The sequence below is a fragment of the Panthera uncia genome, chromosome A2 (assembly GCF_023721935.1).
Source record: "Panthera uncia isolate 11264 chromosome A2, Puncia_PCG_1.0, whole genome shotgun sequence".
Lineage (NCBI taxonomy): Eukaryota > Metazoa > Chordata > Mammalia > Carnivora > Felidae > Panthera > Panthera uncia.
Genome location: NC_064816.1, coordinates 158,022,021 through 158,037,276, shown reverse-complemented (window position 1 = coordinate 158,037,276; position 15,256 = coordinate 158,022,021). Strand labels below are relative to the sequence as shown.

General features: G+C 38.7%; 1 protein-coding gene across 16 annotated transcripts in view; it reads left to right on the top strand.

Annotated features, from left to right (window-relative positions):
* The window catches only part of KMT2C (lysine methyltransferase 2C), a 284,617-nt gene that overhangs the window by 114,183 nt on the left and 155,178 nt on the right, over nucleotides 1-15,256 (top strand). For 15 of the 16 annotated variants that reach the window (XM_049643093.1, XM_049643079.1, XM_049643080.1 and 12 more), the window contains 3 exons: nucleotides 2,849-3,049; nucleotides 6,334-6,482; nucleotides 7,509-7,618. In XM_049643093.1, coding sequence (XP_049499050.1) covers nucleotides 2,849-3,049; nucleotides 6,334-6,482; nucleotides 7,509-7,618 — 460 coding nt within the window. Of the gene's footprint in view, nucleotides 1-2,848; nucleotides 3,050-6,333; nucleotides 6,483-7,508; nucleotides 7,619-15,256 lie in introns of those variants that run through there. The other variant, XM_049643094.1, reaches the window with a different exon arrangement.

Genomic DNA, 15,256 nt, shown 5'->3' with positions numbered 1-15,256 from the left:
GGGGGGGGGGGGTGGGGGGAGAGAATCCCAAGCAGGCTCCACGCTGCTAGCTGTGGTATTTGACGTGGGGCTTGAACCCATGAACCGTGAGATCATGAACTGAGCTGAAACCAAGAGTCGATCACTTAACTGACTGAGCCACCCAGGCGCCCCTATTCTGGTATTTTTAAAAAGTTTTTATTTAAATTCTAGGGGCGCCTGGGTGGTTCAGTCGGCTAAGCGTCTGATGTAGGCTCAGGTCATGATCTTGGGGTCTGTGGGTTCAAGCCCCCCCCTGCCCCCCTCCCCAGTCAGGCTCTTCGCTGACAGCTCGGAGCCTAGATCCTGCTTTGAATTCTGTGTCTCCCTCCCTCTCTGACCCTCCCCTGCTTGTGCGTGCGCGCGCTCTCTCGCTCTCTCGCTCTCTCTCTCTCTCTCAAATAAATAAAAATAAAAAAAATTAAATTCCAGGTAATGTACAGTGTAATATTAGTTTCAGGTGTACAGTATAGTGATTCAACATTTCCACACATCATCTGGTGCTCATCGAGACAAGTGCATCCTTAATCCCCTTCACCCATTTACCACCCCCCACCCCCATAACTCTCAGTCTGTTCTCTAGAGTTAAGAGTATGTTTTCTGGTTTGTCCCCCCCTTCTATGTTCATCTATTTTGTTTCTTAAATTCCACATACCTTATATGTGGAATTTAAGAAACACAACGGATGAGCAAAGGGAAAAGTAAAGGAGAGAGACGTGAGCTAAGAAACAGACTTCCTTAACTTGAGAGATTAGACTGAGGGTTATAGGAGGGGAGGAGGTTGGAGGTGGGGAAATAGGTGATGGGTACTAAGGAGGGCAATTGTTGTGATGAGCACAGGGTGTCGTAGGAAAGTGATGCATCACTAAGTTTTACACCTGAAACCCATATTGCATTGTTTGTTAACTAACTGGCATTTAAATAAAAACTTCAACAGCCTAATAATATTCCAGCATAAATGAAAATAAAATAAGGGGGGGGATGGATAAAATGAGAAACACAAAATATTGTTAACAGGTTAAGCTGATGGATGGGTTCATGAGCATTTATTAACTGTTGTTCTACTTCAGTGTCTGTGTTCAAAATTTTCCATAGTAGAGTCAAAGATGTATGTGATCTTAGAAAAAAAAAACACACAAGCCCAACAATAAACAAATTCTATATATGAGTGAAATCGCATGGTATGTGTCTTTCTCTCACTGACTTCGCTTAGCATAATACTCTAGCTCCATTTGTGTTATTGCAAATGGCAAGATTTCATTCTTTCTTAGGGCTCAGCAACATTCCATTGTATGTAGACACCGCATCTTCTTCATCCATTCATCTATTGGTGAACACTTGGGTGGCTTCCATGTCTTGGCTATTGTAAATAATGCCTCAATAAACATTGAAGTGCACGTACCCCTTTGACTTAGTGTTTTCGTGTTCTTTGGGTAAGTATCCAGTAGTGTGATTGCTGGATAGTAGGGTACGTCTATTTTTAACTTTTTGAGGAATCCTGACACTGTTTTCCAGAGCGGCTACACCAGTTTGCATTCTTACCAACAGTGTAAGTGGGTTCCCCTTTCAAGGAGCAATTCTTTTAATTCTGTTCTTTCTAAGGTCCCTTATTAATAAGCATCTATTCCGTAAGCATATATTGTTTTTTGCCTTTTAGCTTTTTAATTTTATTGTAGTTAATAGATAAGTATTGTTTAGAACAAATTTAGGTTTACAGAAAAATTGAGCAGATGGTACAGTGAGTTTCTATTCCCAGCCTCCCCTGCCTCCCTGAGTTTCCCTTCTTATTAGCATCGTGCATTACTGTGGCGCATTTGTTACAACTGATAAACTAGTATTGATATGCTATTATTAACTAAACACCACAGTTTACAGTAAGGGTTCATTCTTTGTGTTCTACACTTCTAGGAGTTTTGACAAATGCATAATGTCCTGCATGTGCCATCACAGTGTATCATGGGAAATAGTTTCATTGCCCTAAAGTCTCCTGTGCTCTGCCTATTTATCCCTTTTCCACTGCTCTTTAACTCTTTCACACACACCCCTCATTGCTGACCACCTAAATTTATATTTTTATGTCTCCACGTTTGGTCAAATGTGCTTTGTATGTATGTCATGCACAAAGAATGGTCCATCAGGTGGTTAAATAAAACTTTGTCGTCACATATTTTACAGAGCTAGTGTGTAATAGAGTGGCCATTAAACCCTACCTTCTTTCCCAACCTTAGCTTTACTTTCTTTATTCTTTTTAATACTTCGATTTTCTTGAATCAATTAAAAAGAAATTAGTTTTTCTAAGTATAAACTAGAATGTTTTTTAAAGTTTATTTATTTAGAGCCCGTACACAATTAGGAAGAGTTGGAGGGAGGGAGGGAGGGAGGGAGAGAGAGAGAGAGAGAGAGAGAGGGAGAGGGAGAGGGAGAGGGAGAGAGAGAGAGAGAGAGAAAGAAAGAAAGAAAGAATCCCAAGCAGGCTGCATGCTGTTAGCATGGAGCTCGATGCGGGGTTTGAACCCACAAAGTGTTGTGAGATCACTGACCTGAGCTGAAATCAAGAGTCAGATGCTTAACCAACTGAGCCACCCAGGTGCCCCGAAACTAGAACTTTTTGATTTGGTATGTTTACTACCCTAAAAAGTCATGTTATGAGTTACAGATGTTTAATTGTTTATTAAACTTAACTGTTCTTATGGCATATACATACTCAAAAGCTTAGCATGCACTACAGTCATAATATTTAATTTTGAAGCAGAAGTATCTACAGTCTGTCATTTAAAAAAATAGTTGAATAAAACTACTTTCTCTTTCTCTTTCTTTTCATTTCTACCAGTGAACAGCTCTGCGCTTTTTGTTACTGTGGTGAAAAAAGTTCCTTAGGACAAGGAGACTTAAAACAATTTAGAGTAACGCCTGGGTTTATCTTGCCGTGGAAAAGCCAGCCTTTTAACAAGAAGGACATTGATGACAGCAGCAATGGAACCTGTGACAAAATACAAAACTCAGCATCACGAAAACAAAGAGGACAGAGAAAGTAAGCAATTTTGAATAAATGGTTGGAATGCAAGGCTATATGTAATTTATTTCCATCTCAGCCAGTGAATACGTAGATGGGATTGTTACTGAATCATTTCTCATGGTTTTCAAACATAAATAGGATGCTTTGCGCCTCATTAGTCCTAACACACACTCTTTTCCTCAAAATTTCTTATTTAAAAAAAAGTTTATCTTCATTAAAGTATTAAAGTCAGTGTGATCATAAAAGTTAACCTTTAGAAGAAACCTTTAAAGAGCATAACATAAAACTACAGGGAGTTTATGGAATTTACCTATAAATGGGAAGAAGAAAGAAAGTAAAACAGTTAAGTCTTTCTTTCCTTCCTCTGATTAAACTTTTAATTGTTTGTATGGATATAGTCTAGCAGAATGACCAAATCAAGGTGGTTTTCGCTACCCATGTTCTTAATTTGTCATTGAGTTATTTTACGTTTCACAGAACGTGGAGCTGCCCTATAAACCGTTAAGATACAGGGTTAGCTTTCGGAGTAATTGGACGCTCAGAATGCCTTTTCTGAAGTTAGAAGTTAAAAAAGCAGCTCTGGTTTTTTTTGTTTTTTTTTGTTTTTTTAATGAAGTAAGAATTTACTAAGATATTTGTGTAACTATACGTGTGTGTCTGTATTTATGAACATTATAGTTATGTAAAGCTTTCTCTAGTATGTTTAATTCTGGAGTTAAAATTTTTTTAATACATTGCCGAGTTTTGTTTAAAGGCCATCTTAATGTGTGGACTTGGCTCTGGTAGTTGAGGGAGTGGAAGTTTCTGTAGTCGATGAGAAAGTGTAAAAATTAATTTAGCTTGGAAGGCTGACCAGCCCTGCCCCTTGAGGGCGATGATGTAATCATCCAAGTGCTGATCTGGCTTTCATCCAAATTTAAGTACTATGGCATTGTTGTGTTGTACTTACTTGATTGGCTCTTTCTTTTGGACGGCTGCCAAAGCCTTGAAGACCTGAAGTAGGAAATGAAACAATAACAAGAAAGAGAGTCTTTTTAAAAAAAATTTAAGGTGGAACAGCTTAAGGAGGTTTAGAAGTACCATGTTTAGCATCTTGTTTGAAAGGCCAGAGCTGGAACCTGTAGAAGAGCTTTCCCTTTCGTAGTCAGTCGAGTGCTCACATCCTGATAAAACGTTTCAGGAATCTAGCGAAACTTGTAATGTCTATCCGTAATTAGCAAATTTAATGGACTGGATCAGCTTGTATCTTACATCGTCTTGTTCTGCCTTTGAATAATGGCGAGTATATAAATACTTGCCCTGGGAAATAGACTTGGGCTTTGTTTACTTACTTATTTTATAAGCTAGGTTGATTTTTAGTGAAAACTTTTATGGGCTAAGATAATTATGTAAAAAAATAGCCTTGGTTTAGTCTTTATATACACTTAGTGTTTACCCAATTATTAAGTAATGATAATAAGACAGTTAATGGACTTTAGGAATAAAGCACATTTATTAAATTTGGAATTCATTTAGAGGTAGACAGATTTAATTTGGCGATGATTGTAAATAGTTACAAAATATGTTACTGATGAATAGAAACCAGATAAACGGCTTGTTTTTTTGGTGGTTATTTTATTTTTAAAAAGGAGGTTTTAAAAATAGTTTTTCCCTCTTGTGGCACTAAATTGTAAGAATATATAGCTGGGGATTCTTTTTCTCTTTCCGTTTGTTGTAGACTTAAAATTTGGGGGGTATTTCAGCTGACTTCTGATGTTCTCGCCTCAGTCGGGCTGCTGGCATCCTTCGGGTAGACGGTAGCATCCTACTGCTACTGTCTATAACATACAAACTAGTTGCAAAAACTAAAGGAGAAATTTGATTAAACTGGTTAAGAATTGGTTAGTAATAGACTGTTAAGTCATTTCATTGGTTTTTATATCCGTTTCCCCTGTCAAATACTTGTGCAAAGAAAATATCTTAGAACAATGTATTAGTCTTTATAAATGAACTGTTGGTCTTTTTTTCCCCCCTCCCAATAAAATAACAATGATTAGTAGTAAAGAATTTATTTGTAGGAATGAGTTATATTTATAGGAAAGAGTTTGTTCTCATAATACTGCGGGCATTTATAAAAACGAGAATTTAAAGTTAGCATAGCATGCTAAACTTTTCTGAAAAAGTGAGTCTATGCATTTCTAATGCTGAACATAAAAAATACTGGTTATTTTTATATGGTTTGATATTTAAATGTACTTATTGAAATATGTTAATACTTTTTTTCTTTCAATGATTCCAGGTATAAAAAAGTTTAGTACCCTGGTCATTGTGCTGATTTTCTCTTAATAGGAATCATGATAAATATCCAGCATACAGAAGTGCAGTGAGTTATGATCTATATTCAATAGTGATTTAATCCAGAATTATGATCAGGTTAAATACTATGATATCAGGAGAAGATGAAAGTTTTAGTGCCAGTCATCTGATTTCCCATATTTAATGTTAAGACAAAATAGTCGTCATTGTTTACTTACTGATCTCAGTTAGTATCTGAAGTTTGAGGGCTTTGAAAGTCTGAAATCCCCATGTGTTGTATGCCTTATTTAGTGTTCCTTTTTATACTGTAATTTTCGCTGTTACATTACCTTCTCTATGCCTCGAGCCACTGGTAGCTATTCTGTGTTTGCATTTTACTTCTGACTTGTGAGGTCAAGTCTTAACTTACTCGAGAGTACTTGCAACATCATGCCACAGACCAGCTGTCGAGATTTGTTGAGGGACCGTAAGAAAGCCCCAGCTGACACATTCTGCTCCCGTTACCTCCCCCTGCACACTTTGTAGTGGGTTTTCATTTCCCCTGGGAAATAACCTGTCTTTACATAAAATTAACTGCCAGATCTATTGTGGTAGTCCTCATGATAAAGCAGATTAAAACTTCTGATTGAGTTATGTTCTGTAAGCATTTAAGGAAGGCCAAAGGGAATATTTTATGGGCTAAACTCTAGTTCCTGATTAGAATATTAGAGTGTTATTTTAAAAAATATAGAATGGCAAAATAAATTTTTAACTGTAATTTTTAACACTTCCTTATGGATTTGGAGACTTTTTTAGTTGTTGGCTTACGTGCTGTAATATAGCAACCCAGTTTTATATTACACTATGAATAGTAACAGATGTGTTCTAAAAGTTGTTTTATGACAGTTTATGTCTAATAAATTAAAATTGATATGGCAATACGTTATATTTAAGTTGTTATAAACAAAATAATTATCTGCTTGTTACCAATTTCACATCTGTTTTGTTTTATTTTATTTTTCCAGAGAACGATCTCCTCTACAGAATATAGTATCTTGTGTAAGTGTGAGCACGCAGACTGCTTCGGATGACCAGGCTGGTAAATTATGGGATGAACTCAGTCTGGTTGGCCTTCCAGACGCCATTGATATCCAAGCCTTATTTGATCCTACAGGTATGAGCTCGTCTTCAGTGATGATTACCTCCTGTTTCTGTAGACATTTTAATTTTAGTGAATTATCAACTGAATAGTAAATACCTTTCATCCAGAAATGATTATGATCACATTGTAAAAAAATAATGTCATTGTTTAAGTACCCTTGCTTAGGTAAAATAAATTGTCTGATTGTGTGTACCTAAGTTATTTAGCATCTGCACAGGGCCAGCAGTGGGCCGGATGCTTTTATAAATCTTTGTATTTATTCTTATGTAGACAGCAGTGCCATTGAGATAGGATAATTGAGGAAAGAGAAAAGTTTAAAAGGATCTGTGAGGACTTGGGGAACTTGGCCATCTGGGTCTATTTTAATGCAGGGTGAAAGACAGACAGTAGGTCTTAGCCATGTGGGTGTCTTATTATAACATATAGTAACCCATACTCTTGATATGGTGCTTTTGGGATTTTGAGTTAATTTCAGTTGAACTGCATATTGATTGAAAGTGGTTCAAGTGTTATGTGATAGACAATTTAAAGACTGAGCTGTTCTTATTGATTGATGTCGGCTCTTGGTGTCGGATGAGGCAGAGTAGAGCTTGTTTGCCATTAATCCTCTTTGTCATAAAGTATTGTGTGATGTCCTTTATATTTTATGTAAAGATACCAAATAAAATATAGTAATATTTAAATAAAATGACTAAAAATTCATTTTTTGTTGCTGAAGAAATAATGACTCCTGCAGTAATTCTCAAACTTTGGGTGCATCAGAATCGCCTGCAGGGCTCTCGTGAAAACGTAGATTTCTGGGCCTTACTGCAAGAGTCGTTGATTCCGTAGGTCTCAGTTGTGACATGGGAGATTGCATTTCCGGCACGTTCCCAGATGACACATTGGAGAAGGGCTGACGGCTTTCGTGTTATCACAGATGCAGGGTAGCATTGTGTGTGGACGCTCGAGAGTTGACTTGGGGGTCTGCGTCTTCCTGGCGTTCCTTTGCTTCACGTTTGTTCCTTCATTTGCTTCCGTTCACTTCAACTGCTTCAGGCACCTGCTGGGCCCATCACCGTTGCGTGGAGTGGTCGCTGGGAGTGCGCCAGTTGGAGGGGCCGTCACCGGTGAGCGTGGACAAAGCTGTCGTCTCAGGGAGCACAGAGGTAAGCGGAAGCAACAAGTATTGAAGGCACAGCTTGGTGACATTTACTCCAGGCAACATAAAGGTTCACTTGCAAGAATTATTTGTTAAACGATTAGTAGGATATAAAAACCCCTAAAATAGGAGTTTCTAATGTTAGATCCAAGAGCAGTTTCTGCAAACAAGTGGAATATATGTATCTTTTTTAAGCTGTGCAATAAATAGAAATCTTAAAAACAAATATTTCACACTTAAATCAAAAAATTAAAAATTTTAAAAATGAGAATTACTATGTTTACATATCCATGTGGTTACTCTTTAAGACAGAACTATTTGATTAAGATTTAAAATGAACAATATCTGACAGGTCTTTAGTCCACAATGTGGACCAGTTCTGTTTGATATTATAAAAATGGATTCAGATATTTCTTTATGGTCAAGTTGGCACTTCAGGTTCATCCCAAAGTAATAGGTACACACGGTCTGCTGTCTTCTAAAGTTTTCACTGCGATTTTCACCTGTATTTGAAATGAGTACAGAAATAAAAGTAACATTTCCCTTCTGTCTATGAAGGACACAAACCCCAGGAAGTGAAAGTCCTTTGCTGCCTACAAATCCCCTTTGGTTTTTGACGATTGTGTTTGGGAGAAGTGAAACAGCCCTTCCAAAGGAATGTCAAAAGTGGAATTTTTGACCATAGAAATTATATGGGCTTCAGCAGATGGAGTGTAGGTAAAACTTTAAAAAGTGTTGTCGACACAGGGACTTAGATTCAAGTAATTATTCAATTAGTATAACATTAGCTTTACTCAGATTATCAGAATGACCTAAATTACACGCATGAGTAGTTCTCGCCTCAAGCTTAGTCAAATTAGAGTGCTTGTTTTGGAAATGTGACATTACATTCAAATGCTTATGTCATCAAATTGTGAACAGTATAATGCATAATAGCAAATTCTGCAGTCTGGACATACTTGGATGGCCACAGCAGGACTGTGATGGGTCAGTGAGCACTCTTTCTGTCATGAACTACTGCAGAGGTACTTGTGGATTCTTTTGTGAAAGTGAAAGGTATTCTAGGAAAGGTGATGAACAAAGGCTAAAATGAACTTTGTGGTGTTCTATTGGAATCGGAAGAATCAATATAAATGCCCAGTTTTTAGTGTTTGTACAAATGAAGAAATACAGATGTGTCTATATGTGTGTTAGTATCTATACATATATTTCCTAGCTCTGTTTACTAAGAGGGTAGTTGAAAGAAAGCTGGCCTCACACTGTTCTTTTTGGACCAAAGATATCATCTTTGTGTTTTAAATACTTACTGATAAATGTTTAAATGGATTTAGAGATGAAGGTTATGGCCTGCCCCTGGCAGAGGAATCAAGGGCCGCAGGAGACCTGCATTCCTTCTCTCTTTATCGAGGCTTTAGCACGGAGTAGCTGAAGCTGTGCAATGCCCGTGGGGCAGGAGTAGTGAAAGCCGAGGGATGCGGGGTACTGGTGGCACGTGGTCAGGCCTTTCCATCTCTACTAGGTTAAAGAAGTCCAGACTTACGGTAGTGTGAGTCTTCTGTGGCCATTTCTACAGGTTTCTTTTTTTTTTTTTTTGTCAGTTTTCTCCATTGTCAAAAAGGCACAGGACAGATCAGCTCGCTAGAACTTTTTTTGTTTGCTTGTTCCTAAGGAAAGAAGAGTTTTATCTCACTGACAAAAATTCAAAACTCTAACAACACATTTGTGGGATGCAAATTGGTACAAATTTTCTGGAGGGGAATTTGGCGATCCCTAGCAAACTACCTATGTCTCTAACAAACTATGCTTTCTAGAGAGATTCTATCCTGAAAATATATCTCTAGTAATACAAAACACTTGTGCTATTAAAGCTTAATAATCGCAGCATCATTTAACTTTCAAAATATTGATAACAACCTAACTGGCCGTGCATAATTGTTGAATAAGCTATGGTATGGTTCGTACAGTGAAATATGGTATGTGTAAAAATAGAGTGAGGAGTATCTCTATGAAATGATGTGAAGTTGTTTCCAATGTGTATTTTTAAGTGAAAAAAAAAAAACAAAACAAAAGAAAACAAAAAAAACAAAAAACCCAAACAGTCCAAAAGACCAATTCATGATGTGCAACCTTTTAGGTAAGAAAGGATGAAATAGAAAATATGTCTGCATATAGTTGTTTTGGAAAAGAAATACAGGAGGAATAAACGAGAAACTGAAGAGACTGGCTACTGTGGCAAGTGGGTGGGAAAGAGATAAGAATGGGACTGATAGAGCGTGGAGAGGTGGGACAGACACTCTCAGATGTGTATCTTTGTATAGCTCCGCCTCTCAGGCCGTAGGAATCTTTCGTATACCCCCTAAATAAGCAGTCACAGCTCTCTAGGATGTGGACGAATACAAAAAGGAATACCAGAATTCACACTACAGGGAATAGGGAAGAAAGGAGCTCATGTGGGTAACTGGCAAACAGTACCTTGACTGGATCCCTGTAAGGCTGAAGGCAAAAGTGCTGTGCTTACATGCTGTGATCCAGTGAGTGCATGTGTTTCACACGGGGTTATGGGTTACTTGATGTGTACGCTGTGAGTGAACAAATGAGTAAACACATGGTTGATAATGAGAACTAGGTTTCCCGGTGTTGGAGAAAGGAGCTACAAAGAAGGAAAGACTACAGTGAATTTTGTGTTGTTGAAATGGAATCAGAAGTATCGGTAGAAACTCACGGCTTATTAATATTTATACAAACGGATGCAAAAAGAGAAAGATGTGTGCGTGCGCAGGATAGGTCGTGTGCTCACATGTGATTCCTCTGTGAAGAGGCCTCGCTGGATGTGGGCACACCTGCTACTAATTGAGCACACCTCGTGCCCAGATCGTGGTTTCTTTTCTTTTTCTATTTAAAAAACATTGTTTTAAAACTGTGTATTTATTTTTTGAAAGAAAGAGAGACAGAGCATGTGCGGGGGAGGGGCAGAGAGCGAGAGAGGGAGACACGGAATCCGAAGTGGACTCCAGGCCCTGAGCTGTCGGCACAGAGCCCGACGCGGGGCTGGAACCCACGAACCGCGAGATTGTGACCTGAGCCGATGTCGGACGTTTAACCGACTGAGTCCCCCAGGCGCCCCCCAGATCGTGGTTTCTAAGCACTGTTTTCCAGTAAAAGGAAGTAAGGTTCCTTGAGAAGTAGTTCGTGGTACAGAGGGAAAATACAACATGAGGTGCCATAAAGTAAGGAAGTACTCGACAAGGTGAAGACTTACTGAAAACACAGGCGCCAGCCTGAGGGGGCTCCAAGACCTAGACCAATTTGAGCCACGACAAAAAATACGGTGTTGTGTTTTATCCACAGAATGGAATAAGTACACGAGTCCATACTGATAGCATAGTGTGAATGAATGAATGGATGAATAGCGTAAGTCAGGTCATATCAATCCTCTGCCTACCAGACTTGACTGACTTCCCGTTTCACTCGGAGGGGGGAAACAAAAGGCCGGTGCTCACTACCTGACAGAACTGTCCTTGACCTTCACCAACCCCCCTAAGTCCTTCTACGATAGATACCATTGCCTCACTGTGATTCTTCACCTCATTTGCTTCCTTCACCCATGCTGGCTGTCTCCCTGCCTCAGATGCACCAGACATATGTTCCCATGGGACCTTGGCAGTTTTGGTTCCCTCTCTGTTGAATATTCTTCTTAGATACATGCGTGGCTTGCTCCCTCATGTCCTTGAGTAATTTATTCAAGTGTTGCCTTATCAACGAGGTCCTTGCCGAGCTCCCTATTGAAAGTTTCAAGGGTCTTGTCCTCAGATAGCTTCCCTGCTCTATTGTTTTCTCCTTTCCACTTGTCACCATCTAACATAGTGTGTATTTACTTACTAATGTTGTTCATCTTTCCTTACTGGAGTGATAGTGCTGTTCTGACACGGATCTTTTTCTGTTGTGGTCATTCCTTAATCGGTATTCACTTAATGCCTAAACGAATAGCACTGGAGATCATTCTTGGAATCATTCATAGTTACAGGAAAGATCCAGAGTGCCAGAGGGTTAATGGAGGTCCCTAATGTAGTTAATTTCATAAAAGTTTATGAATTTATACTCATCAAAAAAGAAATCTCTGAAATAGAGTAAATCTGTACAATTTCTACAGAAGTGGTGCAGGATGGAGGGCAATGACAAAATCTTTGCTATCTCAGAAGTTCTCTAGGGGTGAGGTATGTGCTGTTGAACTTAAGAATATATTATGTTTACCAAAAGATAGATGTTCTAAAGTTTTTGACTTTTATTATGACGACATGTGGCTGAATGTGTTTTGCTACCTACCTCTCGTTTCAAAGAAAATAAACATTTTGTTTGCCTCTTCAAGGTAAAGATGACATTTCAGCAATGAGAATGTATCGACTTTTCAAAGAAACATGTGCTGGGGGTTGAGCAGTTTGAGAATGGATGTTTGGAACTATTTCGATTTGATATTTTATTTCCAGAAACAATGAAAGTTTATTAAAAAAATTCTCACATTTGTTGCCAAAAAATTTGGGACACAGAATTTTCTGATCCGTTTAAAATATTCTGAAGAGTTTTAGTATGTTTCAAGCCCATTTGCTTAAAAAAAAATTACTTTTTGATTATGGAAGGTGAAAATTTACTAGCTAAATTTAATAATTTTTGTTGGGATTGAAAAGCAGTTTTGGAAATGGGGCACTGCTTCTGTTTAGATCTCCTTATTTTTGTGAGAATTCATTTGTTTTTAACTTACAACAGATATTGAAATAAACTGAGCTGAGAATCAGGCCTTTCAGCCCAAGCGTGTGGAAGAGAACATGGTACAAAGCTCAGATGGAGGGGTTGTAGTGCTCTCTAAACTTTTTGATGGTGCACATCTTTCAATAAATATTTGAGCCCACATCCTTGTCATACATTCTCACTTGAATATGTGTCTCTCCCGTATGTCACTTTTACCGACATTTATAAACTTACATCGTTTGTGTGAGTCTGTTATTACTTTTAGTTGCCCGCCCTGAGGCCGTAGGCACCATCAGCACGTGGATAATACCTGTTTTGGTCTATCGTTTTATCTCTAGTACCTAACAAAGAACCTGGATATCAGATAAATGCATGCATGAATGAAATGTGCCAGTGAAGGGCCACTAGCTTGAGCGGAGAAGGACGTGCTGCTGGCCCCTAGCGGCTGCCACGAAACGCCCCGCGGGTGCAGGCCGGCCTCCCACCGCAGAGTGATCCGGCTCAGCGTGTCAGCAGTGCTGAGGCCGAGAGATGCTGCTTTGATTAATATTATTTCTATTTAAAAAGTAATATGTTTCGTATAATTTCCTCGGTTTTCCAATGACATTCTTTATCAAGCTGTTTAGTTTTTCTGGAATTTCCCTCAAATTGTTTTCAGTTTTTCCAGGGGGAACTTTATCTTTTACTAGATTGAAGAATATGCTGCCTTGTGAACCTGGGTTTCAGGAAGGGTAATAGTGTTTTTCTTTTAAACTCCTCTTTGGAGACCTGGAGGTCCTGCCCACGTCTTGGAGATCTGAGTAGTTTGGATATTACTAAGGGAATAGCTGAATTCTGAACACCATAGCTATTTAATCATTTATTTACCTAAGCCCTTTTTCTGCACTCTGCTCATTGCATTCCAAAAGATTTTACCAGTAAATCTCACTAGCTCTGAATCAAATGTTCAGTTACTTCTATTATCTCCCCACTTACAATGGATAATTTCTTTTTTTTTTTTTAATTTTTTTAACCTTTATTGATTTTTGAGATAGAGAGAGCATGAATGGGGGAGGCTCAGAGAGAGAGGGAGACACAGAATCTGAAACAGGCTCCAGGCTCTGAGCTGTCAGCACAGAGCCCGACGTGGGGCTGGAACTCATGGACTGCAAGATCATGACCTGAGCCGAAGTCGGACGCTCGACCGACTGAGCCACCTAGGCACCCCACAGTGGATAATTTCTTATGTTTTCTCCACCCGCTGCCACAACCCTGCATTGAGATTTCTTTGTATTATACTGATTTTGTGCTAGGTGTCTTATATAAAACCAACTTAGTTCTGTGAGAAGAGTTGTAAGTTTTTTCTATTTTAGGTTCCTTTTATAGACTGCAAAAGAACAAAAATAGCTTTTCTATCACAAGGCGGGTGGCAACGCACATTGAAAACGTAGATGAGCAACGTAATGTAAATGTAATGTTGGTAAAAAAAAAAAAAAAGAAAAAATTAAAAACCATATATGATGGAAATCTCTCCACATCCCTCCTCTAAGCTACTGAGAATAAGTTTATATAAGATCATTTATTTATCTCTCTATTCATGTATAAGTTTACATTTATTTATTTTAAGAGAGAGACAGTGCGAGCAGGGGAGGGACTCAGAGAGGGGGGGAGAGAGAGAGAGAATCTCAGGCTCTGCACTGTCATTGTAGAGCCCGATATGGGGCTAGAACTCATGAACCATGAGATCATGACCTGAGCCAAAGCCAAGAGTTGGATGCTTAACCACCTGAGCCTCCCCAGGTGCCCCTGTATATTGGTCTGCATCTTTATGTAAGGTGATTTGCAAGTACCTATTTATCAGTAATATCCAATACTGTTATTTTTAATATAACCCTAGTAATGTAAGTGTAAAGAAATAATCAAGTTATATTTTCTTCATTTTGTCCTATAGTTTTTTAAGAGTAAGGGCAAACATTCACAGATCTGAATTCTGTGTTTGTGCTGGGGTCCAAGAGAATGCCTCCCATTGGAGACTCAGTAGAAAGACTCGTGGGGCTCACCATAGAGGTGTAATTATGACGAAGATTTGCTGCCGTCATGTGCTGAGGGTATATAATGGAAGGATCTCAGTGGGAAAAGACATTGAGAAGGTCTGGAAGAATCCATGGACAGCCTTTCTTAGGTGTTCACCATCCTTTGAGGGGTCACACAGAGAACCCTCTTCTCTTTGCAGAGAAGCTTCTGTCCCAGGGGGCTAGCTATACAGGCACTTTTTACCTAGCATGTACCAGAAGGAAAGTCATGTTATTTGCACTGATAGTCTAGGCATAGTAAACTGCCCTTATCACTGAGGGAGCCATGGCAACCCTCCTGAAATTCAGGTTCCCAGGGATCAGCTGTGCAAATAGGTCTGTCTGTCTTTCTTTCTTTCTTTCTTTCTTTCAATAAAAATTTCTTTATTTTTTAATTTACATCCAAGATAGTTAGCATATAGTGCAACAATGATTTCAGGAGTAGATTCCTTAATGCCCCTTACTCCTTTAGCCCATTCCCCCTCCCACAACCTCTCCAGCAACCCTCTGTTTGTTCTCCATATTTAAGAGTCTCTTATGTTTTGTCCCCCTCCCTGTTTTTATATTTTTGCTTCCCTTTCCTTCCGTTCATCTGTTTTGTATCTTAAAGTCCTCATATGAGTCAAGTCATGATATGTATCTTTCTCTAATTTCGCTTAGCATAAAACCCTCTAGTTCCATCCATGTAGTTGAAAATGGCAAGATTTCATTCTTTTTGATTGCCGAGTAATACTCCATTGTATATATATACCACATCTTCTTTATCCATTCATCCATCGATGGACATTTGGGCTCTTTCCATACTTTGGCTGTTGTTGATAGCAGCACTATCAACAACAGCCAAAGTATGG